The sequence below is a fragment of the Telopea speciosissima genome, chromosome 1, assembly GCF_018873765.1.
Source record: "Telopea speciosissima isolate NSW1024214 ecotype Mountain lineage chromosome 1, Tspe_v1, whole genome shotgun sequence".
Classification (NCBI taxonomy): Eukaryota; Viridiplantae; Streptophyta; class Magnoliopsida; order Proteales; family Proteaceae; genus Telopea; species Telopea speciosissima.
This window is the reverse complement of record NC_057916.1, coordinates 18,959,941-18,986,944: the sequence shown is the minus strand read 5'-3', so window position 1 is coordinate 18,986,944 and position 27,004 is coordinate 18,959,941. Positions and strand designations below refer to the sequence as shown.

General features: G+C 39.2%; 4 protein-coding genes, 1 long non-coding RNA gene and 1 pseudogene across 6 annotated transcripts in view; 4 read left to right on the top strand and 2 right to left on the bottom strand.

Moving 5' to 3' along the window:
* LOC122664298 (indole-3-acetaldehyde oxidase) overlaps positions 1-27,004 on the bottom strand; it is a 110,048-nt gene that overhangs the window by 35,565 nt on the left and 47,479 nt on the right. The gene's annotated exons all lie outside the window — the stretch shown is intronic.
* On the top strand, positions 2,539-3,030 carry LOC122664380 (annotated as a pseudogene).
* On the top strand, positions 6,854-10,306 carry LOC122664362 (basic form of pathogenesis-related protein 1-like). Of its 2 annotated transcripts, XM_043860154.1 has the most exons (2): positions 6,854-6,875; positions 9,843-10,306. In XM_043860154.1, exons 1-2 carry the CDS (start codon positions 6,854-6,856, stop codon positions 10,304-10,306), a joined length of 486 nt encoding a protein of 161 aa, XP_043716089.1. The 2 variants fall into 2 exon arrangements, with proteins under 2 accessions (XP_043716089.1, XP_043716079.1); XM_043860144.1 differs by lacking the exon at positions 6,854-6,875 and having other exon boundaries at positions 9,815-10,306.
* Positions 13,504-14,024, top strand: LOC122664341 (pathogenesis-related protein 1A-like). The gene has a single exon (XM_043860121.1). The coding sequence runs from the start codon at positions 13,513-13,515 to the stop codon at positions 14,002-14,004; it is 492 nt and encodes a 163-aa protein (XP_043716056.1). The 5' UTR covers positions 13,504-13,512; the 3' UTR covers positions 14,005-14,024.
* LOC122664399 lies at positions 24,406-24,710 on the bottom strand. Its single transcript, XR_006333333.1, has 2 exons — positions 24,587-24,710; positions 24,406-24,489 (listed from the first exon to the last, which is right to left on the bottom strand). It is a non-coding gene; the product is annotated as an uncharacterized LOC122664399 (long non-coding RNA).
* LOC122664352 (pathogenesis-related protein 1A-like) lies at positions 26,391-26,909 on the top strand. Its single transcript, XM_043860133.1, has one exon. The coding sequence runs from the start codon at positions 26,398-26,400 to the stop codon at positions 26,887-26,889; it is 492 nt and encodes a 163-aa protein (XP_043716068.1). The 5' UTR covers positions 26,391-26,397; the 3' UTR covers positions 26,890-26,909.

Here is a 27,004-nt window from a genome sequence, read left to right as displayed (position 1 = left end):
ATGGGAACCATTAACCAAATTTGTCAATATTGTTAGTGATTGTACTTTTGGAAGGCCACGTGGTAAGTTCTTTACGCATGATTCTGGTGTGAAACTATGGTTGAGGGTTTGATCGGGCTGTGGGTTTTTATTTCTTGAACTGCTCTCTGATTCGGCCCAGCTACACGTGTTTTCATGCCATTGGAGATTAGATTCTATATATATTAGTGAGAATAATAACGTAAGAGTCCGGATCAGCTCCACATATGTGGAGGATGTTAACTCTTCACACAAGTGAGAAGTTGACACGTGTTATGGCCCAAAGAGAGAAGACTACCATTCATTAACGTTGTTCTTTGGGTTTTTTTTTTTGACCTTTTTCAGGGATCCACTATTGCTTAAGAATGAATATTTTATTTAACTTTTTTGTTTGTTTCAACTTTTTATTCACCTGTTCATCGTCTTCGTCTTCTCCTTTGGAGAGTCTGACGACACTCACCCTCGCCCCACAGCCCTTTCCTCGCTCCCTTGTCCCTGCTCCTTCCCTCCCCTGCAACCCCACCCCCGCTCAGCGCGATGTTCCTTCCGCAACCCTCCCCTATATATCCATCCCACCTCACACATTAGAGCTCCCTCCGTCGGCATCGTTTCCAATTGACTATGATTCCTGTGAACTAAGACATCAGTCTCCGTCTTCCATCCTTGAAACCCACTTGGGTTGTTACAATGAATCTCTATAGAAGCACTGGATTTTACCATATTTGAAGAGCACAGAGAAGCTAATTTTGTTGATGATGTTAATGACGATGAAGAACAAGGGAAGAAGACGAGGTCATTGTCCATGGTAGGCTGAGAAAGCATAACAGAGAGAATTTTACTACCCTAAATCTTGCCTAGCTATGACCATCTCTAGCTCCTCAAGCTTTTGGAAGATCGATGCATGTCCCGATTGAAGCTCCAAACGACACTGAAACTCTTCTGCTTTCTGAGTATCCAAATCATCAATTCCCAATCTTTTACACTCTTACAATCCCATTTCTCACCCCATTTGAAGGCCAAGGAAGCCAATTCTAGTTTATGTCTCAGAGCCCAAATTACAGAATAAACAAACCTTATGTTGGGTTGTTGAGGTAAACTTTGTAGTCTGCTTGAGTATTTCAAGAAACCCATCAAGACTTGGCTCGTTGGGTTGCAGGGTTCGTCTTCATGTAACTCGAAATCACTTGAACCGTAGTGAGAAGAGGGATCGAGTGATGAAAATAAGTTGTCTATGGAGATGGGTCTGAGAATGGGTGAACTGAGATGGAGTATCAAAGGAGTAACAAGAGTAGATAACCTTTGCAGAATAAGAGAAAGGGTGGATGAAAAGTAAGGCATAAAACAAGGGCAAGGAGGATTTACAAGTAGGTTTTTCTAATCCTTGCAGCGAGATTGATGAGCGCCATGCATTAGTGTTTTTAGGAGCCTACAGAGAAAATGGAGCTTCGAAGGAAGATTTGCAATTGGTTTCTTCTGATCCTTGTCGGAATGAGACGAAATGTGTCTGAGTGTATGAAGCTTAGAATGGTGTAGAGAGACTTGAGTCTGAGACGACTGACCCTGAGAGAGACGAAGTTCAGGTTTTTTGATAATAGTGTTATCGCTAAATAGTCTCTAGTTTTACCGTCTGGTCTATAACACGTGTCGACTTTTCCCTTATGTAACTTTTGAATTACGTTTTTTAAAAGGAAATAAAAAAAAAAGAAAAAATTCTAAAAACAAAAATCAATAGACAGTAGTCTTCTTAAGTTGAGTGTAACACGTGTCAATTTCTCATTTATGTGAAGAATAACTATCCTCCCCATATGTGGAGCTGATCCGGACTCATAACCGTAATAGTCCAACACCTTACTAAAAAAAATAAACATTTTATTTTCAGATTAAAATCTTTTATAGTGTCGACATCTTGCAGTGCACTATTGTGCTGGTGTAAGAACTTAACACGTGGAAGAAGCTTAATCCATCAGTGCAAAATTGATGTAAGACAATTTTTTTTTCTTCTTTCTTCTCAAGCTCGATGCCTTTGAATGTCACAACTTTCACGTGATCAGCACTGAGACCCACAATGCAGTGCACCACAAGATTACAGCACTTTAGAGGATATTTTTTCCTTATTTTTCGGCCATCTCAATTATGATGTTCATGTTGGACCCTGACAGAGATTTCAGACTGGCATATTCCATAGGATGGTGTTTACTTAAAGAATATCTCTCGATCTCGGTGTTAAAAGTTAGGACCACCATGTGCTGCTCCTGTATGGATTCATGTTTTTTTCCAAGACTTTTGGGTCAATCTACTCTGCAAAATGTGAAAGGAGAGAAAAGCAATTAAAAAAACTATGGGAATGAATGGTTAAATTTGGTGACATCAGCATGGTGACATCTGCCCTAATTAAGCTTTCAGGTTTTTTTTTGATGAAAATTAAGCTTCCAGGTTGATATTTTATAGGGCTATAAATAGCACAACTCTGTATCTCATTTTGTGTATCAATTCAAGGGTCTTTCTAGCAAATTAAGAAAGATGGGTTTATATAATCTTGAGTTCTTAGCTCTTCTTAGCCTCATTGGCCTATTAGCCTTCCTCCATGTCTCCCAAGCCCAAAACTCTCAAAATGACTACCTATCACCCCACAATGCCGCCCGTTCAGAGGTTGGTGTTGGATCAATGACATGGGACGACACAGTAGCTGCTTATGCTCAAAACTACGCCAACCAGAGAGTCGGAGATTGTGCTCTTCAGCACTCCGGCGGACAGTATGGTGAGAACATTGCTTGGAGTTCCGGTGATATGTCGGCAACAGATGCTGTCTAGCTGTGGGTGGACGAGAAAGCGTACTATGATTACAATTCCAATTCTTGTGCCGAGGGACAACAGTGCGGCCACTATACCCAGGTGGTTTGGAGGAACTCGGTTAAGCTTGGTTGTGGTAGAGTTACATGCAACAGTGGAGGGACCTTCATCACTTGCAACTATGATCCTCCAGGCAACTATGTAGGGGAACGTCCTTATTGATGAGAAGGACGGAGTTTAATTTTCTGTTATATATTCAGGAAATCTTAGTAATTAATAAAACAACTTCTACTAAGGTACGTGTTATATGTAATGTCACATGGGCGATGTATCACTTCCTTGTCTTTGCTCATGTTTATCAATAAAGGAATAAACTACGTACTACAACTCTTGCACCTTGTATCCCTCCCCAAACACCTCTCATCGATCTCGTGGCCTGCACCGGTAGGCTCGAACGATACGTACCGATCGGTCAAAGACCAAGACCGACACACGTACGGTTGATTCATTGCTTAAAGAACCCTCTCCCTATGATAAATTACTTGGTGCATTTGATATGCCAAATAGCATGATAAGTCATTCATAGAGTCCCAGCCTTTCAAGTCTTAAAAGTAGTCATTTATTTATCAACACACATTCTTCAAGATCTATCCTCTAGGATTAAAAGAGTTGGGACAACATATGAGGCTAAGATTTCTTGAATAACACATTTCTTTAATAGGTCTTCCACTTGTTTTTTTGAGTTCAACATGTTCTTTTGGATTTATTCGATAATATTGTAAATTTTGCATAGTAGTTTCTGGAACCAAGACAATTCTATGTAGAATGTCACACATTGGCGGTAAATTATCAAGTAATTCTTTCAAAGCAATATCGGAGAACTCATTGAGGAGCTACTTTATACCAATAACTCTCAGTATTTAACTCTTGGTAATTAAACTTTATGATTAATTAGAACATACGCTTGAAAAATATTTTTATAAATATTTTTAAATGTTTTCACCAATAAGAAATTAGCTAGACTTCTCATTATTATGGTCTTGGAAGGAAATATGTTGAATTGAGTTAAAATATATATATATCTATATCTTACCCAACCATGAGATATGGTATAAGAGTTCCTAATTTTCTCCATCATATTGTGTTTTTATCCGGCTTTTTCTTGATTCCTTACCACAATGTTTGATTCGTTACTTCGGTTTAACCATGATTTTCTTCCAAAGCCATGTTGACCTAGCTAGGGTCAAGCTCCATTATCATCTACAATAGAACCATTATTGATTTACTTTTACTTGACTCAAACTTCCCATCATCACTACCCAACTCTTTGGGGATGATTGGATCAGTCGTTCTTCTACTTTTCTAGGGGCGTCAATCGGTTGGGTGGGACTGGCCGGTTTTGGTTTTAGATGAATCCAACACCAAATCAATGAGGGAAGTTTCTGTTTCGCTTTAATTTAGTTTCAAGTTCTTATTGGTTTCTCTTCTCAATTTGGTTTTTATTATGATAAAAAATATTTTTTTTTAATGAATTTTTGGCTGGTATAGTTCTTATCAGGTTATATCAATTTGGCTTCGATTTCGGTCCAAATAAATTTCATCTGGTTCGGGTTTGATTTCAAGTGAAAAATATCTCAATTTGAAATGATCTAATTAGGGTCGATTTGGTTCAAAATGTATTGGGTTGGATCGATCTGGTTCAAAGACTCGGGTTAGGGTCATGGTTCTAAGTATTAGTATCATATCGCCCGTGATACATATCAGTGTTACTAGTCACCGATTCCAATATCATATCGATAGCACGGTACGCATAAAGGGGTAAAATGACCAGAAAGCATCACATATTGTGGATGTGGGTATCTTTTTCAAGAATATAATAACGACTGGTTACGATACATTAAATTGGGAAAGTCTGCTCATTTCAACCTCTATTATCCCTATCAGACAGTCCATGCTTGACCATGCATGGTGCGTAGTTATGCACCAAATCATTTGTCATATATATATAATAATAAAGGAATATGTTCTCTCTTCGAATATATTCCTATATCCAAACACAAGGACGTACAAAATGACCACCGCATCCTTCCTGATTGATACCCCGGCCTGTCTTATTGGCCTCGTCACTGGCACATGGGCCAAACTCTAGAAAAAGAAGAAAAGAACAGATAGGAAATGATCGAAAAGGATAATTTTCCACCCTCCGGATCGACGACACGGCCAATTAAACTCACATCACGCCTTCAAATTGGCTGAGAGCACACGGAAAGGTCAATTGTACCGACAAGAGATTTTAAAAGAATTTATTCCTTTTCCAAAAGTGTAATCCCAATCTCTAAATGGGTTTCAGTGGTCCAAGTCGACTTGACTTCAGCCATGGAAGACTGAGAAAGGAAAAATTTTCCACTGAAACATGAACTCTATTTCCTTATGAACTTGAATTGGCCTTTAGCGTGGATAAAGAAGCTTGGAACTTGCTTAAAACCCACAAAAAGAAAAAAAAAAGAACGAAGATAAGAAAATCCACACTAAATTTGAAATTCAGATTCAATCATTTTCCCTTGTAAATTATAATTGTAGTCTCCGATGTTTAGGATTTTCAAGAGCATTCTTAAATTATTTAAACTCTGTTTGAAACACCTTTTACTTTTTAAGTAAAAGAAAAATGCTTACAAAAAAATCATAGCATTGTGAGAATAATAACGTGATAGTCCAACATCTTACTAGAAGAAGTTCCATCCAACGGTGCGAGCTCAATGTAAGACAAATTCTTTTCTTCTTTCTTCTCAAGCTCGGCACCGTTGGATATAGCATCTTTCACTTGTCGAGCTCTCACGCTCGCACTGTAGTGCACCGCAAGATTAAGGCACTGTAGAGGGTTTTTTTTTTTTTCTCCTTATTTTTCGGCCATCTCAATTATGATGTTCATGTTGGACCCTGACAGAGATTTCAGACTGGCAAATTCCATCTGGTGGGTGTTTTTTTTTTTTTAATAAGGCATATGGTGGTGTTTACTTTAAGAATCTCTCGGTGTTAAAAGTTAGAACCACCATGTTCTGCTTCTGCATGGATTTATCAGATCATATCCGGTCTTTCTATATCTGCTCTATCTTGAGCACCAAGCATGCAATCTTTCTCAATATCTCTTAGTATAGTATATGATCTCTCTCCCTATAGTAATAGATATATTCTGAAATTAGGAGATTGAGTTCCCAAAATGTGGAATCCTCTCTCCTATGTAATCCTTTCTTCTATATATACTCAAAGATGTAATCTCTTCTTCAAGGCAATAATAATATTTCATTCCAATATGGTATCAGAGCTTCTAGCTCCAAAGAGCAAGAAACGATCCTCCACCCCATCCACACTACCCCCCTCTAGTACCACCCATGGCCTTTTCCATTGGATCCCTGACATTGGAGCCACACATCATGCGACACCTGATTTGCAGTCCCTCTCTTCATACGCGCCGTATAATGGTAAGTATGGTTTGTTAGTTGGTGATGGTAATTCTATCTCGATCTCCCATATTGGTTTATCTTCTGTTTCTTCTCCCTCTCGTTCTTTATCCTTTTCTGATGTGTTACATGTACCTTATCTTTTTAATTCTTTGCTTTCTGTCAATAAGTTTGCTTCTGATAACAGTGTATTTTTTGAATTTCATGCCTCTCATTTCCATGTGAAGGATCTGACGTCCAATCGCTTCTGTTTACGAGACCTAGCCACGGTGGTCTCTACTATCTGCCATTGCAACCATTACATGCTCCTTCAACCAATCTTGCGCAACTCTCCTTCTATGATCGATGGCACCAATTAAAGGCTTGGTCACCCTCATGACCGTTCACTTCGCCTCATGCTCCACGATGTCAAGCTCCCTTCATCTCCTCACTTGTGTTCTGCTTGTCAAATAGGAAATCATGCCGTTTGACCCTTCGCGAATCAACTAGTCGTAGTAGTTCTCCTTTGTTTTTAATTTTTAGTGACATTTGGGAACTATCTCCCATAGTTTATTCTCTTGGACTTCGTTATTTTATTATTTTTATGGATGATTTCACTAAATATATTTGGTTTTATCCCCTTAAGGTTAAATCTGATGCTTTCACTATTTTCAAGCAATTTCAAGCCCTTATTGAGCGTCAATTTTCTACCAAAATAAAAAATATGCAAATCGATTGGGGAGGAGAGTACTGCTCTCTTTACTCTTACTTTGCCTCTCTTGGCATTCACCATCGAATTTCATGCCCTCATACTCATGAGCAACAGGGCACTGTTGAAAGGCGGAATCGCCATATTGCTGAGACAAGGCTCACTCTCTTGGCTCAAAGCTCTATCCCTCATGCTTACTGGGATTATGCCTTTGAAACGGCAGTTTACTATAAATCGAATGCCCATCCCCAGTATTGGCAACATCTCTCCCTACCAACTTCTCACCTCCTAAACACCTGGTTACAACTTTCTTAAAGTTTTTGGGTGTCTTTGCTTTCCTTTTCTTCGACCATATAACAACCATAAAATGGATCCGCGATCCGCTTCTTGTGTCTTCCTCGGGTATAGTCACCATCCCCATGGTAACTGTTGCATGCATCTTGAGTCCCACCGCATTTATATTGCTCGTCGTGTCTGGTTCGATGAACTCCGCTTTCCATTTCAAGAATCTCCCTCTCCCACACCTCCCTCACACCTTACCTCCCCTCCTTGGGTTTCCCTTCCCGTAACTACTTTACCTGATCCACCGTTACCCACAGACCCTCCACCATTCCCCAGCTGCCCCCAAACACCACTCACCCAATCCCAATTTTAAGTGTCGATCCCCTCTCCCCCTCTCCTAGTCCATCCCCCTCCCTCTTTAACCCCTCAAACAACCCCCCACTTCGCACGCGCCTCCTCAGTGATCTCTATGATGACCCTTCCGCAGCTCTACATACCACTATAACCCACCCCCACCTAACCCATCTACCCCCTTCGAACCTACATGTTATTCTCAAGCTGTGAAGGATCCCCAATGGTGGTTGACCATGTTTGATGAATTTGTTGCCTTACTACACAATGGCACCTAGTCTTTAGTGCCTCCTCCTACTAATGCAAATTTGGCGGGTTGTAAATGGGTGTACAGGATAAAGCGCAAGGCCGATGGAACTGCTGAGCGTTACAAGGCTAGGCTTGTTGCAAAAGGGTTTCACCAGCAGCAGGGCCTTGATTATGATGAAACTTTTAACCTTGTTGTCAAACCTACTACCATCTGTACGATGTTAACGATGGCTGTTTCTAATGGATGTGAAGTTCGACAACTCGATCTACAAAACACCTTCTTACATGGCGTACTTAATGAGGAGGTATATATGACTTAGCCTCATGGGTTCAAAGATTCCAATCGGCCGAATCATGTTTGTCGGTTGCACAAGTCCTTATATGGCCTCAAACAAGCCCCTCGTGCCTAGTTCAGCCGCTTGTCACAATTCTTGATTCAGTCTGGTTTTCGGTCATCCCAAGCCGATCCGTCATTATTTATCTACACTAAAGGCCCCACGGCCTCATATGTCCTTGTTTATGTGGATGACATCCTCATTACAGGGAATCATCCCATGCATATTGCTACTCTTCTTCAACAGCTTGCATATGAGTTTTCTATAAAGGATCTTGGTCTATTAAGTTTCTTCTTGGGGATCGAGGTACAAACAAGTCTGATGGTCTCACTCTATCTCAGTCACGCTACATTACTGATCTCCTACAACAGGTCGGCATGTCTGATTGCAAGCCGGATCTTACCCCCATGGCAACCACATTTAAAGCATCTTCTATAGGGGGTGTGCCCTTTTTTGATCCCACAAAGTACCGGTCTATAGTGGGTGCATTACAGTATATTACCCTTACCCGTCCAGATGTGGCTTTTTCTGTGAATCATGCTTGTCAGTACATGCATTGCCCTACTGAAGACCATTGGTCGATGGTGAAGCATATTCTATGCTACCTCAAATATACAATTGCATATGGGCTTCACATCATCAAGTCCCCCTCTCAGGACCTACAAGCTTTCTCGGATGCCGATTGGGCTAGTGATGGTAATGATCGAAAGTCGACCGGTGGATATGCTATCTACATGGGACATAATTTAATCTTTTGGACGTCCAAGAAGCAAAAGATCGTTGCATGGTCCTCCACTTAATCAGAATATAAGGCCCTCGCCGATGCCTGTGTTGAACTGACCTGGCTCCAGTCTCTATTTGGTGAGCTTGGTCTCTCTACATCTCAAGCCCCCGTGCTATGGTGTGACGATATCGACGCTACGTATCTCTCGGCCAATCCGGTCTTTAACGCACGTACCAAGTATGTGGAAATTGATTTCCACTTTGTGCGAGATAAAGTTGCCAAACGCGATCTTCAAGTCCGCTTTATTTCCACAAAAGATCAAATTGTGAATATTATGACCAAGGGGCTTGGTACGACAAGATTTTCTTTCCTTCGGGACAAGCTGAAGATTAGATCCCTCGAATCTTCACCTTGAGGGGGTGTATCCGACCATATCCGGTCTTTCTATATCTGCTCTATCTTGAGCACCAAGCATGTAATCTCTCTCAATATTCTCTCTTAGTATATATAGTATATGATCTCTCTCCATATAGTAATAGATATATTCTGGAATTAGGAGATTGGGTCTCCAAAATGTGGAATCCTCTCTCCTATGTAATCCTCTCTTCTATATATACTCAAAGATGTAATCTCTTCTTCAAGGCAATAATAATATTTCATTCCAATAGGATTCATTGTTTTTCCAAGACTTCTGAGAAAATCTTGTACTCTCCTCTCCAAATAACGTTTGGAAAGGTAATGTGAAAGGAGAAAAAAAGTTAAAGAGCTATGGGAATGAATGATTAATTTGGTGACATTGGTGTGGTGACATCTGCCCTAATTAAGCTTCCAGGTTGATATCTTATAGGGCTATAAATAGCACAACCTTGTATCTCATTTTGTGTATCAATTCAAGGGTCTTTCTAGCAAATTAAGAAAGATGGGTTCATATAAGCTTGAGTTCTTAGCTCTTCTTAGCTTCATTGGCCTAGTAGCCTTCTTCCATGCCTCCCAAGCCCAAAACTCTCAAAATGACTACCTATCACCCCACAATGCCGCCCGTTCAGCGGTTGGTGTTGGATCAATGACATGGGACGACACAGTAGCTGCTTATGCTCAAAACTACGCCAACAAGAGAGCCGGAGATTGTGCTCTCCAGCACTCCGACGGACCGTACGGTGAGAACATTGCTTGGAGTTCCGGTGATATGTCGGCAACAGACGCGGTCAAGCTGTGGGTGAACGAGAAAAAGTACTATGACTACAATTCCAATTCTTGTGCCGGGGGACAACAGTGCGAACACTATACCCAGGTGGTTTGGAGGAACTCGGTTAGGGTTGGTTGTGGTAGAGTTAGGTGCAACAGTGGTGGGACCTTCATCACTTGCAACTATTATCCTCGAGGAAACTATATAGGGCAACGTCCTTATTGATGAGGAGGCCGGAGTTTAATTTCCTGTTATATATTCAGGAAATCTTAGTAATTAATAAAACAACTTCTAGTAAGGTACGTGTTATATGTAATGTCACATGGGCGATGTATCACTTCTTGTCTTTGCTCATGTTTATCAATAAAGGAATAAACTACGTACTACAGCTCTTGCACCTTGTATCCCTCCCCAAACACCTCTCATCGATCTCATGGCCTACACCGGTAGGCTTGGGCGATACGTACCGATCGGTCAAAGACCGAAACCGACACACGGTCGATTCATTGCTTAAAAAACCCTCTCCCTATGATAAATTACTTGGTGCATTCATAGAGTACGTCCCGGCCTCTCGAGTCTTAAAAGTAGTCATTAATTTATCAACCCACATCCCTCAAGATCTATCCTCTAGGACAAAAAGAGTTGGGACAACATATGAATAAGACATTTCTTTAACAAATCTTCCACTTGTCTTAGGAAATATGTTGAATGGAGTTAAAATATATATATATCTTACCCAACCATGCGATATGGTATAAGAGTTCTTAATTTTCTCCATTATTGTCTTTTGATCCAGCTTTTTCTTGATTCCTTACCGCAGTGTTTGATTCGTTACTTCGGTTTAATCATGATTTTCTTCCAAGGCCAAGTTGACCTAGGGTCAAGTTCCATTATCATGTACAATAGAGTCATTATTGACTTACTTCTACTTGACTCAAACTTCCCATCATTACAACCCAACTCTTTGGGGGATGATTGGATCAGTCGGAGTGGATCCCACCTTGTGCAGTGTTTTTGGAAAGGATGTAGGACGGTCATTTCCACTCCCATGTGAGCAATTGGAGCAATTCGAGGGGATATGATTCTTCCCAGGGGTGTCAATCCGTTGGGTGGGACTGGTTTTTGTTTTAGATGAATCCGCCACCAAATCATTAAGGGTAGTTTTTGTTTCGCTTTAATTTGGTTTCAAGTTCTTATTGGTTTCTATTATCAGTTTGGTTTTTATTATGACAAAAAATACGTTTATTTTTTAATGAATTTTGGTCTGGTATTGGATTCTTATCGGGTTATATGATTTGGTTTCGATTTCGACCCAAATAAATTTCATCCGGTTTGAGATTGATTTCAAGTGTGAAATATCTTAATTTGAAACCGATCTAATTAGGGTCAATTTGGTCCAAAATGTATTTGGTCGGGTTGATCTGGTTCAAAGACTCGGGTTAGGGTCATGATTCTAAGTATCGGTATCGTATCACCCGTATCTAGCGATACATACCGGTTTTACTAGTCACAGATACCGATATCGTATTGGTAGCACATTACGCACAAAGGGGTAAAATGGTTAGAAAAGTCATTTTTTTAAAAGGAAATTTAGGGGTAATTTTGTCAGATATAACCATTCCAGGCTGATATCGTATCGATTTTGCGTGTTACCAATACCTATTCCGATACCGTACACTAAAACCATGATTAGGGTTTGATACCCCTAACTTTCCAAATAACGTTTACAACGGCCAGGAATGTAAAAGCAGAGACAATGCAAGTTTCGGGTGTATATAGGAAAGGATTAATTTGGTGACATCGGTTATAAATACCATGCATAACCCTGTATCTCATTTTGTGTATCGATCAATTAAAGGATCTTTCTAGCAATTAAGATGGTTTCATACAAACCTTATTGAGTCTTTAGCTCTTCTTAGCCTGCAACTAGTATCCTCCAGGCAACTATGTAGGAGAACGTCCTTATTGAGTTTTCTTGTTATTTATGAAATCTAATTAGTAAAACTGCTTCTAATTAATTAGCTGTAAAGCAACTAGGGCTATGAATCACTTGTAGTCCTAGTTGACTAAGAACTATTTATGAGTCCTTGCTTTCTACCCAAAAAAAATAAATTTATGAGTCCTTGCTCATGTTGACCAATAATAATATTAATTACTGAAAGAAAATTATAAATGAAGTAAATTAAGTTTCCTTTATTTTTAGATGGTTTTGCTGAGGTGGATGCTCCAACTCCTGCCACTGCAAGTTAGGAGCCAAATCCATAAAGACTGAGAGACAATGAAAAGGATAGGTTTCTATATATCCTCACGTACCTTTACTTGAATTATTCTTTAGACTGGATAAAGATTAAAAAAGCTTTAAACGTAGTACATGGTAGGATGGAAATTCATCTACCTGGTCGTCATAGTATAATTTTCAATGTTTTCCCGAACCAATTCTATATTTAGTTGGATACTTCTTTTGGGTTTTTATTTTATTTTGGGAGTGGGATGGGTATGGTTTAAGGTATCGATATCATATTGGGTTATCCGGATCGATATTGGCACAGTGCAAACTCGATACCGGGCCAATCGTTTATTGGTGGAACAATATGGATCATGTGTAAAACTGTCAAATCATCTAATTTTTTTTATGAAAAATAAGGGCAAAACTGTCCAATCCAGACCAAACCATAATGGTATCTTATCGGATTCTGGGATGGCGTATGCCGTGCACTAAATACTTTTTTTTTTTTTGTGGGGGGTGGGGGAGAGTTTGGAAAGTTTGTAATTAAGTTGGTCAAAAATCCACACGTAGTGTGTTCAACAACAACGTGTGACCTTGTGCCGGCTGCCTAGTGTCCGCACTGTTCTCCCCCCGGCACAAGAATTGGAATTGTAGTCAGTACTTTTTCTCGTTCACCCATAGCTTGACCGCGTCTGTTGCCGACATATCACCGGAACTCCAAGCAGTGTTCTCACCGTACGATTCACCGGAGTGCTGGAGAGCACAATCTCCGGCTCTCTTATTGGCATAGTTTTGAGCATAAGCAGCTACTGTGTCGTCCCATGTCATTGATCCAACACCAATCACTAAACGGGCGGCATTGTGGGGTGATCAGGATGTACAGATTAGACAACCAGGCCCGGGCCGCCCGGCTGCGATTTGGGAAGACTCTGAATTGTTAGATTCTAAAATTTTGGATTACTTTATTTTTAGTAATAGGGGGTGGGGACACTATTTTAAGGTTTCTTACGGAGAATTTTCTTGGTTGAATAAGACAACTAGGCTTGCAGAATCCTCGATCTACTTTTCCAAACTAACGTTTAGAATGGATGGGGCAAATGGAAAAGGAAAGTAAAGTATTGGGTATCGGAATATCTATAAATACCATAACTCTGTATCTCATTTTGTGTATCAGTTAAAGCATCTTTAATTTTCAGCAATTAAGATGGTTTCATGTAAGCTTGAGTTCTTAGCTCTTCTTAGCCTCATTGGCTTATTAGCCTTCTTCCATGTCTCCCAAGCCCAAAACTCTCAAAATGACTACCTATCACCCCACAATGCCGCCCGTTCAGATGTCGGTGTTGGATCAATGACATGGGACGACACAGTAGCTGCTTATGCTCAAAACTACGCCAACCAGAGAGCTGGAGATTGTGCTCACAAGCACTCCGGCGGACAGTACGGTGAGAACATTGCTTGGAATTCCGGTGATATGTCGGCTACAGACGCTGTCAAGCTGTGGGTGGACGAAAAAGCGTATTATGATTACAATTCCAATTCTTGTGCCGAGGGACAACAGTGCGACCACTATACCCAGGTGGTTTGGAGGAACTCGGTTAAGCTTGGTTGTGGTAGAGTTACATGCAACAGTGGAGGGACCTTCATCACTTGCAACTATGATCCTCCAGGCAACTATGTAGGGGAACGTCCTTATTGAGGAGTTTTCTTGTTATTCAGGAAATCTAATTAGTAAGCTACTTCTAATTAAGAGAAGTATGTAATGAGTTCTTGCTCATGTTAATCAATAATAATATTAAAGGAAATAATAATAAATGAGGTAAATTAAGTTTCCTTTTTATCTTTTGTAACTTTTGTTCTTCAAAGTATTGGTAAAGCTTCTTAAAACTACTACTATCTCTTGCATCTTCTATCCCCCCCCCCCCCCCAACACCTCGATCAAGAGAAAGATCCTTATTGTTACATTGAAGCATTATGAGTTTTGGTATACTAATGGTTGATGTCTTCCTTATTATATATCGGTGGATTAGATTCATGATGTTTGGCAACGAACGAAAGAGATAGTCGACAAGGACTCTACTTCTGTGAGGACAAAAAATATCAATGTGAGAGTGTATGTATATGAATGGATGAAATTTGGATCCAATGCATGGCATGTCTTGCAAATAGTTTACAAAAATGCTGAACTTAATTGTTGCGAGACTTTCTCTTTATATGACTTTTTCTACATGCATGGATTAAAGCAAGGGACCATCTAATTGTAATGGATCCAGCTCCACTGTAGCGCAACACCAGAACTTGCAGCATAAAGGTGTTAAAATGGAACCGAAACCGATTGTCGGAATCGGAACCCATCGTTTACAATCGAATCGAATTGCACTGTATAAAAACGATGCGATTCTGATTTCATAGGTTCTATTATCGGTTTGGTTTGGTTTAAAACCGAAAAATCGTCGATTAATCGAATAGAAACCGGGTAGAAAATTAAGATTAGAAATATTTTGATTTGTTTGAGAATGAAATTAAGCACTCTAAAATATTAGGACTCCTTAATTAGATTTTTTGAATTTCAGGTTCTATTCTCGGTTAGGGTTTGATACACCTAACTTTCCAAATAACGTTTACAACGGCCGGGAATGTAAAAGGAGAGACAATGCAAGTTTCGGGTGTATATAGGAAAGGATTAATTTGGTGACATCGGTTATAAATACCATGCATAACCCTGTATCTCATTTTGTGTATCGATCAATTAAAGGATCTTTCTAGCAATTAAGATGGTTTCATACAAACCTTATTGAGTCTTTAGCTCTTCTTAGCCTGCAACTATTATCCTCCAGGCAACTATGTAGGAGAACGTCCTTATTGAGTTTTCTTGTTATTAATGAAATCTAATTAGTAAAACTGCTTCTAATTAATTAGCTGTTATATGTAACGCAACTAGGGCTATGAATCACTTGTAGTCCTAGTTGACTAAGAACTATTTATGAGTCCTTGCTTTCTACCCAAAAAAAATAATTTATGAGTCCTTGCTCATGTTGACCAATAATAATATTAATTACTGAAGGAAAGCTATACATGAGGTAAATTAAGTTTCCTTTATATTTTTGTGGACAAAGTTTTCCTCCACCCAGAGAGGACGGTTCACCCACTATCCTAGGGTTCATAAACTCTTTTCAGGTTTTTCGTATGTTTCAAAATACCCTCCCGATACCCTTTCCTGTATGCCCTCTCCCCTCCTATGGTGAATAGGAGTTCTTAGTCTTTGAATTGATTTTCTTACTTTTTTAACTTTTGATTTTATCTTGTATTTATTTTAATAGATGTGTGATTCCATGTATCACAATGCATAAAATAATATATATAAACCAATAGAAAATCTAGAAAAAGAATCACATTATCTTAACTTATAAAATTATAAAAATATAAAAAATTAATCGGATAGACGGACACAAAGATATATTTCAGACATTTTATTATCACTGGATTGGTAAATGTATCGGATAATAATTGATCAGATAGGGGGATCATCGTATTCGTATCTGTTGAGACAAATTATGACTCGAGCAATAGTCCACCTGATCGGGTCGTCCTGCACATGTAAACCACAAGAAGACAGGGAAGTGTCGGCCAGAGCCGATTAGTACACCCCGATGCCTAAGTCAGAGTTTGCAACAGATAGAAATCTCAAGCTAGAGAGCTTAAGCAAGAAAGAGTCAATTGAGACCATACCTTAGCTTGGCATGGCTATTTATAGCTCTAGGATACTCAACGGTACCCAAGCTTTACTTGTTTATGGATGGTAACCTCGGTTTCATGTGGTCCTTGGTGGCACGGTCTCTGGTCGACACGTGTATGACCTAGGGTCATACGGAAAGTGTGACTAGGGTCATGCGAGAAGCATGTCCTTAACCTGACCGGAGTCCTTGACTGGGTTGAGTCAATCGTCAATTCTGGTTAATTGGGATTATCCCGAGTTCGATATCGCGACCCGAGTTCTTGATTGGTTGAGCCGGAGCTGACCCGCTCATCCACGTGTTATATGGGTATTGGTTCTGGTCAATGATGACCTATCAGTATCCAATTAATTTTCGGGCGAATTCGAATTCTCCTAAACAGATAAGAGCGCGGATCGAATATGGATTTTCAAATATCGATTGACATCCTTATTAATTGGGATCCCATTCACCGTAGATCCCATTCTCTGTGGGTGGAGGGAAACTCGGTCCTATCTTTTTTATCCTTTGTTCTTCAAAAGTACTATGGTTTGAAAACCACTACTCCTCTTCCACCTTGCATTCCCCACCTCCAACACCTCTCATCTGGTGGGCAAGGTTCAACTATGTTTTTCGTGCGAGAATAACTTCAGTTGGGCAACCGTTGGAAATTTTGTTAGTCATGACTCATGAATCGTGATAGGGTAAAATAGAACCATAGACAAAGGACATTCCGCTCTTATTCTCATTCTCCAAAATACGAGGTTATACATGCATGGATCTTAAAAAGACATCCAATGTAGTTTAGAGAATTATCTGAAAATCCCAAACCCAATTTGACTATTTTTCATTTGAGTCTATGTTGGAAGTGTGTCCATCAAATCCATATTTAAATGGTTAACGTTAATTAATTGTATGATATTAACAGGTTGTGGTTATCATAGGTTTTCACTTAAAATGTGTTCACGATATACTAGCGATGGAATTGGGCATACCATTCATTTAGTAGTCATATTGTGTGCACTCAGAAATGTTAATTCCGAGAAACAGATGTGAGTGTATATTTGTGTGTACATTGACATTTGAAACTTCAGTCAGAATGGAGTTTTCCATGTGGCAACGTAAAGCATCGAAAACTTTCGGACTACCAAAAGGGTGTAAAGACTATAGAGTAAATATAAAATGCGCGCATTTGAATCTATATTTTAACAACAATCTCTAGTTACCCTTCCACATGACAAATAAATTAGGGATAAACACCCCTTGAAACTGGACCGATACTCAGATCACCCCCTCTTATTTGAAAATACTCAGATCACCCCCTGCATGAGAGCCCTATACTCACATTAGTCCCTACCATTAGTTTTATACTGTTAAGTATATTGAAATCCCTAAACTACCCTTGACTAATGTAGAGTTACTATTTTACCCTTGAATCTAAAACCCCAAATATCTATCTTCTTTCTCACATGACGTGCAACTTAATCTCTGTCCAAGCTCCCCAAAAGCAATAATGGAAAACCAAAAAGCAGATCGGCGCCCCATGATACCCACCTCTCTAAAGTGTGAAACTGCAGCCTGAGAGGAGAAAAACGCTCTTTGTTGGAATTTGTTCAATAATTGTGTGGACGGTTTTGGGTCATTCTTTGGTTCAATGTTGGTCTGATTTTTTGGCAGTTTTGGGTCATTATTTGGTTCAATGTTGGCCTGGTTTTTTGGCTAAGGGACATGTACCTTCAAAGAGACATATCCAAGGGACATGTATCTTCAAAGAGACATATCCATTTGTATAGGTGCATTCATAGCACTTGGATTAGAATCTTTTAATCTAATCCATTGATCCAAGAGACACATCTACACCATGGGGTATCTCCAAGAGACACACCAATACCATGGGGTATCTTCAAGAGACACTTACATATAAGTGTTTGGATTAGAATCTTTTAATCCTGTCCACTCATGTCAATGGACACACCCATTCCATGAGGTGCCTTGAAGGGATACATCTATCACTATAAATAAAGGTGAAATGGACAGTCCAAAGTATTCAATTTTTGTGGTACAATTTCAATCAGTCAGACATTAACGAATTCTCAATTCTCTAATAGTTTCAAGTGATTACTACCTCTGTAAATCAGTAATCAGTCCAGCCTGTTTTATCTTTGGAGGCAGATTTACTGCAACCCAGTGTAGTAATAGGGTGCAAATACTATCTTAAGGACAGAGCGTTCTCGTTCGACTCTGGCTATCTCTTCGTCCTCTCTTTCCTTTGATATTAGTTTTCTAACAATTTTAAGACAGTATTTGATCAATGGAGGAGACAACAGTGATGAAGATACCTGGGAATGAGATCACCAAACTGAACAAGTTAGATGGTTCGTTCTTCAAGCGTTGGAAAGGGAAAATATATTTCTTCCTCACTGCTTTGAAGATTTCACATGTTCTGAATGAAGAGAAGCCAACAGCACCGACAAACACCACTGGAGAAACTTCAAGTGGAGAAACATCGATACAGAAACAGTAGCGCCAGAAGTGGGAACAAGACGACTTCATGTGCAAGGGCTATATTCTCAATGAGTTGTCAAACACACTTTATGATGTGTATGAGTCCAAATTTGTAGACAGCATGTCGAGAGAACTGTGGGAGGATCTCGACAAAAAGCACAAAATTGAGGATGCTGGCAACAAGAAGTTTCTCATAAGTAAGTTATTTGATTACAAAATGGTAGGTGATAAGTCTATTATTTCACAAACTTATGAGTTGCAAGATCTCATGAATCAAATAATCTCTGAGGGCCATTCTCTTGATGAGTCTTTCCAAGTATCTTCAATTATTTCTAAGTTATCTCTTGTTTGGAAAGACTGTCAAAAAGAGTTGAAACAAAAGAAAGATGCAATGACTATACAAGAGCTGATACAGTATATCCAAGTTGAAGAGAATTCTCGTAAATTGGATAAACTTGAATTGGAAGAAAAATCTCTAAAGGCTCATGTTATAGAAAATGCATATTCTAAGGGCAAAAAGAGAAAGTTTGATGGGAAATGATCTGTTTCGAAAAAGAAAAAGGATAGTTTTACTAACCCTAAAGCGGCTTGCTGAAAATGTGGAAAAGCCGATCATTTCAAGAAACAGTGTCGAGTTTATCTCAAGGAGAAGCAACAAAAGGACCAAACCAACATTGTTGATAATGATGATAGGGCTGCTGTGATATCTGAAGCATTCACAGTTGGTGATGATGAGGAATGGTGGATAGATTCTGGTGCAACCAAACACGTTGCCAAGAACAAAAATCTGTTCAAAGTTTATGAACCTATAGTAGATGGACAAGATCTCTTTATGGGAAATTCTTCAACTACTAAGGTCATAGGTAAAGGCACAGTGGTTCTGAATCTCACCTCCGAAAAGAAGCTTACTTTGAATGATGTACTTTATGTTCCTGATATTAGGAAGAATTTAATTTCTGTAAGTTTGCTTGACAAACATGGATTTAAAATCCTGTTTGAGTCAGGGAACGTAATAGTGTCCAAAGGGAGAATTTATGTTGGGAAGGGATATGCATCGAACGGGATGTATAAGTTTAATGTGATGAATGGAAATCCATCTTCTACTTATATCGTTTCTACTTTTGATACATGGCATTCTAGACTTGGGCATGTTAATTATAAGTGCATGAGAAATATGATTAAATTAGGATTATTACCAGAATGCACATCTTTTAATCCTAAATTTGCTAGGAAGTCTTTTAAGAAAGTAGAAAGGAATACATAACTCTTAGAATTGGTACATTCTGATTTGTGTGAGTTAGAAGGTATTCTAACTAGAGGTGGTAAAAGATATTTCATCACTTTTATAGATGACTGTTCAAAATATACATATGTATACCTGTTAAGAACTAAAGATGAGGCTTTGGAGAAATTCAAAATCTACAAAGCCGAAGTTGGAAATCAATTGGACCGTAAGATTAAAATCTTACAAACGGATAGAGGAAGGGAATACTTCTCTACTGATGATTTCTGTGAAATTTATGAAATTATCCATCAAACAACGACACCCTATAGTCCTCAACAGAATGGAGTAGCAGAAAGAAAAAATAGGACTCTAACAGAAATGGTGAATACACTTTTACTTACTTCTGACTTACCAAAGAATTTATGGGGGGAAGCATTAATGACTGCTTGTCATATACTTAACCGTATCCCCATAAAAAGACTAATATCACTCCCTATGAATATTGGATGAAGAGAAAACCTTCTCTTGGATATTTCAAAGTATGGGGATGTAGAGCATTAGTAAGATTAACTGATCCTAAAAGACCTAAATTAGGTGAAAAGGTAATTGAATGTATTTTCATTGGCTATGCCTAACATAGTAAGGCCTACAGATTCCTAACGATGGAATCTACAAAGATCGTTAGCCAAAATACAATTTTAGAATCTAGAGATGCTGAGTTCTTTGAGGATTCATTCTCTAGAAAACGAAAGAATGAAGATACAAACAAGGAGGATCAAGATACTCTTCAATCAAACTCTGAGAATAATGAGAGTGTTGAACTAAGAAGAGGTAAAAGAGTTAGAGTAGAAAAATCCTTTGGCCCAGATTCCTATCAATTCTTAGTAGAAGGAAATAGAAATGAAGTTACATATTCTTGTGTGTATAATGTTGAACATGATCCATTGACTTTCCGAGAAACCATGAATTCTCAAGATTCTGCCTTTTGACAAGAAGCTATAAATGATGAAATGGATTCTCTCATGGGTAATAAAACATGGGTTTTAACAGATTTACCTCCTGGATTTAAACCTATTGGTTGTAATTGGATCTTCAAGCGAAAGCTTAAAGCTGATGGAACCATTGATAAGTTTAAAGCTAGGCTTGTAGCTAAGGGCTTTAAGCAAAAGGAAGGTATTGACTATTTCGATACATATGCTCCAGTTGCTAGAATTAGTACAATTAGATTGTTAATTACTTTAGCATCGATTAATAAACTTATTATACATCAAATGGATGTTAAAATTACTTTCTAAATGGAGATTTAGAAGAAGAAGTTTACATGGAACAACCTGAAGGGTTTGTTTTGAAAGGTCAGGAAAGTAAGGTTTGTAAATTAGTCAAATCTTTATATGGTCTAAAACAAGCTCCTAAGCAATGACATGATAAATTTGACCAAAAGGTTGTAGCAAATGGATTTAGAATAAAAGAATCTGATAAATGTGTTTATTCTAAATTCAAGAATGGACATGGTGTTATAATATGCTTATATGTTGATGATATGTTAATCTTTGGTACTAATTCAAGCATTGCTTTGGAGACAAAAGGGTTTTTATCTTCATGTTTTGATATAAAAGATATGGGTGAAGCAAACGTAATTTTGAGAATCAAAATTGTTAGATCCTCTGATTCTATTTCTTTAACACAGTCTCATTACATAAAGAAAATCTTAAAGAAATTCAATCATGAGGATTGTAAATCAGTTGCTACCCCATATGATCATTCTATTAGATTATCTTCTAATGATGAAAATTGTATATCTCAATTGGAATACTCTAGTATCATTGGCGGCTTAATGTATGTCATGCAGTGCACTCGTCCTGATATAGCTTTTGCAGTTGGTATTTTGAATAGGTTTACTCATAATCCTAGACAAATTCATTGGAACGTGATTTCTAGAGTACTTAAGTACTTAAAGGGTACAATGAATTATGCATTAAGTTATAAGGATTTTCCCTCAGTACTAGAAGGATACACATAAGCAAATTGGATTACAGGATCCGATGAATCAAAGTCCACAAGTGATTGGATATTTACCTTGGGTGGAGGATCAATATCTTGGGGATCCAATAAACAGACTGTGGTTTCACACTCCACTATGGAGTCTGAGTTTATTGCTTTAGCAATGACAGTAAAGGAAGCAGAATGGCTTAGGGACCTATTAACAGAGACTCCTCTGTGGCCTAAGCCAATGCCTGCTATATCAATAACTTGTGATAATGAAGCAACATTATCAAGGGCTTATAATAAAGTTTACAATGGAAAGTTAAGGTATATCAGTTTAAGACATAGTTATGTAAGGGAACAACTCATCAAGGGAGTTGTGACTATTAGTTATGTAAAGTCAAAGGAAAATTTGGCTGATCCCTTTACAAAAGGCCTAAGCAGGGATGTGGTATGAAAGACTTCCAGGGAGATGGGTTTAAAGCTTTTAAATGAGAGGTAACCTGCAAGTGAAAATCAACTAGACACTAAACCAACATCTAGTCATCTAGTTTAATGAAAAAACACTTGTAGTAATAACCGGTTATGCACTTAATTAGTAGAGATAATATCTCTTGTCATCTCAAGGTAGTGCATGTATGTATAGAGAAACAGACAGAGGATAGGATCAATCCTTTAATGAATCTATGTCCTATAGGAAATGCAAGTCATACATTTGCATATTATTAGATTCACCTATATAAGTGCAGGAAGTGGGGCCGAAGCTTGTCTCTAAGGCACTTATGAAAACCTAAGATGAAAACATAATGCCATAAATGTGCGGGTATTTTTGAAACTATGTCAAGTAAATCATATGTCTAGTATATGAGATTTGTTGCTATAAATTCTAAGTTCAAGGCCTTGTCCACTTTGATTTTGACAAGTCCTAATGTATTTTGACAACATGAAGGTTCAAGTCGAAAGACATCTTTATGTACGTATGATTTAAAGGTACAGAGAGGTTATTGACTGAGACTTAATTATTTTAAAAATTATGGAAAATTGTTGGACTTTGTTCAATAATTGTATGGACGGTTTTGGGTCATTCTTTGGTTCAATGTTGGTCTGATTTTTTGGCGATTTTGGGTCATTATTTGGTTAAATGTTGGCCTGTTTTTTGGCTAACGGACATGTACCTTCAAAGAGACATATCCAAGGGACATGTATCTTTAAAGAGACATATCCATTTGTATAGGTGCATTCATAGCACTTGGATTAGAATCTTTTAATCTAATCCATTGATCCAAGAGACACTTCTACACCATGGGGTATTTCCAAGAGACACACCTATACCATGGGGTATCTTCAAGAGACACTTACATATAAGTGCTTGGATTAGAATCTTTTAATCCTGTCCACTCATGTCAATGGACACACCCATTCCATGAGGTGTCTTGAAGGAGGTACATCTATCACTATAAATAAAGGCAGTCCAAAGTATTCAATTTTTGTGGTACAATTTCAGTCAGTTAGACATTAACGAATTCTCAATTCTCTGATAGTTTCAAGTGATTACTGTCTCTGCAAATCAGTAATCAGTCCAGCCTGTTTTATCTTCCAGCCTGTTTTATCTTGAGAGACAGATTTGCTACAACCCAGTGCAGTAATAGGGTGCAAATACTATCTTAAGGACAGAGCGTTCTCGTTCGACTCAGGCTATCTCTCCATCCTCTCCATCCTTTGATATTAGTTTTCTAACACTCTTTAATTTTCTAGTTCAGTTTCAGTGTTTGAGGGTCTCAGAGAAGAAGTGAAACCATGGTCCCTTCCTGCTTCAGTAGTCCAAACCAATTGACTCAAGAAACCCAGAAGCCACAAAACCTCATCACCTGCATTTACCAAACTCAGCTCTGGAACTTCCCAACCTTCCTGACAATAACCTGGTCCAAAATCCTTTTCTCCCATTCCTTAATCATCCATGCCGTCGATTTATTCTCTATCAATTTCTCTCTCTACCCATCAAGCTTCTCCTTCTTTCGAAACCGACCTGACTCCAAATCTATCTCTCTCCCCCATCAACATCACCACCAAGTCAAGATCTATTGGGATTTTTCTAAGGCAGAGTTCACCGGAAACTCGGTCGAGCCTGCCTCACGCTTCTACATTGCCATCGCCTGCGATGCCCGCATCGAATTCTTCATCGGTGATCTTAGAGAAAATGCGCTGCGACACATCGCCGGAGCTAGCCGAATCTCTCCTTCCGCCGAATCCACATTACTATCCCATCGTGAGCACGTATTTGGGCGCAGAAATTTCGTGACCTCTGCTCAAATCTCTGGATCGAAGCATGGAATTGGGATCGAATGCAGCGGTGGAGTGTTGAGGATGAAGGTGGACGATGAGGTGGGTTTGATTGTGAAGAGATTAGCGTGGAAGTTTAGAGGGAAGGAGAGAATTGTGGTTGGTGGGTCTGTAGTGGAGTTCTATTGGGATGTATTCAATTGGGTTACAGGGTCTGGTAGTTATGGAGCGTTTGTGTTTCAGGTAGGGGATTGTGGGGTCTGGCCTGAAATGGTGGGCCTGGAGAAGAGACTCATGAGGAAGAGCTTGTCATCGCCGTCGCCTTCGGCAATTTTGCTATCACCGCCTCCGTCGTGCTCGTGCTCGAGAGAATTGGTTTCGAGGTCCTTGATTCCATCAATAGAGAAATTGATCTGACATCCCTTTATGAATATGTCGTGGGTGAGAGCCGCCATCACGCTGAGCAGGATGATATTCTCTGTTCCAAATTAAAAAATAAAAATAAAAACAAAAAATAAAAAGTAAGAAATTGGAAATCTAGCAGGTGATGTTTGGAAGACGGAAGAAAAAACCACCTGCGGCGGCGGCGAGGAGGTTGTCTTCAGTGATGGTCTCTCGAGGGAGAGTGCGGCCGAGCTTCTTCTCCAACAAAGCAGCGAGTTCGTTGACGTTGAGGAAGTTGCAGGCCGGTCGGAAATGGGTCTTGCTTTCTCAGTGCAAGACCCAGCTTAAGCTTCTCTCATGGTGGAATCTGTCCTTCCCACCAAGAAAACTCCTCATCTTCGTTGCCCACACGTTGAAGATGAAGGAAAGGGTAATATTATAAATTTAATTCTAAAGTTTTAGTACAAGGCTAAAATAATTATTTTATAATAATAATTAACAGCAGATTAACACCGTTACTATAGAGGGGGTGATCTGAGTTTTTTCAAATAAAAGGGGTTGATCTGAGTATCGATCTATTTTTAAGGAATGTTTTGTTAATTTCCCAATAAATTATGCCATTGGATCCAATTATCAAGACCAAGTTTTTCTTCAGTCATGGTCAAGATAAATCCCTTGATTGTGATTTTTGAATGGATGAGAGAGAAATATCACACAAGAGAGAGAGGAAATTATCGACTTTGTCCAAAGAGAGATTTTTTTCCCTTGCGGTTTCCACAAGAACTGATAAAAACGGAGAGAAAATGAAAAGGATAGGTTTCTATATATCCTCACGTACCTTTACTTGAATTGGTCTTTAGAGATTAAAGAAGCTTTAAACGTAGTAGTATTTGGTAGGATGGGAATTCATCTACCTGGTCGTCATAGTATAATTTTCAGTGCTTTCCCGGACCAATTCTATATTTAGTTGGATTTTCTTTTGGGTATTTTTTTTTTCATTGTTTTTTTTTTTTTTTTGCGGGTGGGGGGAGGGAGGGACTTTTATCCACTGCTGTAGCTGTAGTGCTACTGTACGCATCGTGCGACGTAGCAGCGGCCATGTGTACACAATGGGGTCTGCTGTGCACACATGGCCGTTGCTGTGCGCATCGATAAAAATTCGGGGGGGAGGGGGATGGGGTGGATATGGTTTAAGGTATCGGTATCATATTGCGTGATCCGAATCGATATTGGCATAGTGCAATCCTGATACCTGGCCGATCCTTTATTGGTGGAACGATATGGACCATGTGTAAAACTGTCAAATCACCTGTTTTTTTAAATGAAAAGTAGGGGTAAAACTGTCCAATCCAAACCAAACTATAATGGTATCTTATCGGATTCGGGGATGGCCTATACCGTGCACTGAATACATTTTTTTTTGGAGGGGGGGGGGTGTTTCAAATTAAGCAGGTAAAAAATCCACACTTAGTGTGTGAGCGAAATGACCACCCCTGCTCCATATAAAGCGGAAATGCAGTTATCTATGCTAGGCTGCGTGTAGCCTGCACCCAACATAGACCATGGGAAATGATTACCCTACCCCTTAAATGAAAATATCTCACCCTGTTGATGCCAATCCTTGATCCTGTGCTTTTGCAAGGGCCACACAGACTAGCAGCGATCAGAATGACAAATTAGACAACCAGGCCCGGGCCGCCCGGCTGCGATTGTGCCTTTGGGAAAACTCTGAATTGTCAAATTCTAAAATTTTGGATTACTTTAGTAATAGGGACACTATTTTAATGTTTCTTTCGGAGAATTTTCTTGGTTGAATAAGACAACTAGGCATGCATGTTGTTGGTGATTCAGAATCCTCCACTTTTCCAAAATAACGTTTAGAATGGATGGGGCAAATGGAACAGGAAAGTAAAGTATTGGGTCTCGGAATATCTATAAATACCATAGCTCTGTATCTCATTTTGTGTATCAGTTAAAGCATCTTTAATTTCTAACAATTAAGATGGTTTCATGTAAGCTTGAGTCGTTAGCTCTTCTTAGCCTCATTGGCTTATTAGCCTTCTTCCATGTCTCCCAAGCCCAAAACTCTCAAAATGACTACCTATCACCCCACAATGCCGCCCGTTCAGATGTCGGTGTTGGATCAATGACATGGGACGACACAGTAGCTGCTTATGCTCAAAACTACGCTAACCAGAGAGCAGGAGATTGTGCTCTCCAGCACTCCGGCGGACAGTACGGTGAGAACATTGCTTGGAGTTCCGGTGATATGTCAGCAACAGACGCTGTCAAGCTGTGGGTGGACGAGAAAGCGTACTATGATTACAATTCCAATGCTTGTGCCGAGGGACAACAGTGCGGCCACTATACCCAGGTGGTTTGGAGGAACTCGGTTAAGCTTGGTTGTGGTAGAGTCACATGCAACAGTGGAGGGACCTTCATCACTTGCAACTATGATCCTCCAGGCAACTATGTAGGGGAACGTCCTTATTGAGGAGTTTTCTTGTTATTCAGGAAATCTAATTAGTAAGCTACTTCTAATTAAGAACTATGTAATGAGTTCTTGCTCATGTTAATCAATAATAATATTAAAGGAAATAATAATAAAT

Bases quoted from the DNA above. Each gene is read 5' to 3' on its own strand.
- LOC122664362 (XM_043860144.1), top strand. From the start codon at position 9,815: ATGGGTTCATATAAGCTTGAGTTCTTAGCTCTTCTTAGCTTCATTGGC.
- LOC122664341 (XM_043860121.1), top strand. From the start codon at position 13,513: ATGGTTTCATGTAAGCTTGAGTTCTTAGCTCTTCTTAGCCTCATTGGC.
- LOC122664352 (XM_043860133.1), top strand. From the start codon at position 26,398: ATGGTTTCATGTAAGCTTGAGTCGTTAGCTCTTCTTAGCCTCATTGGC.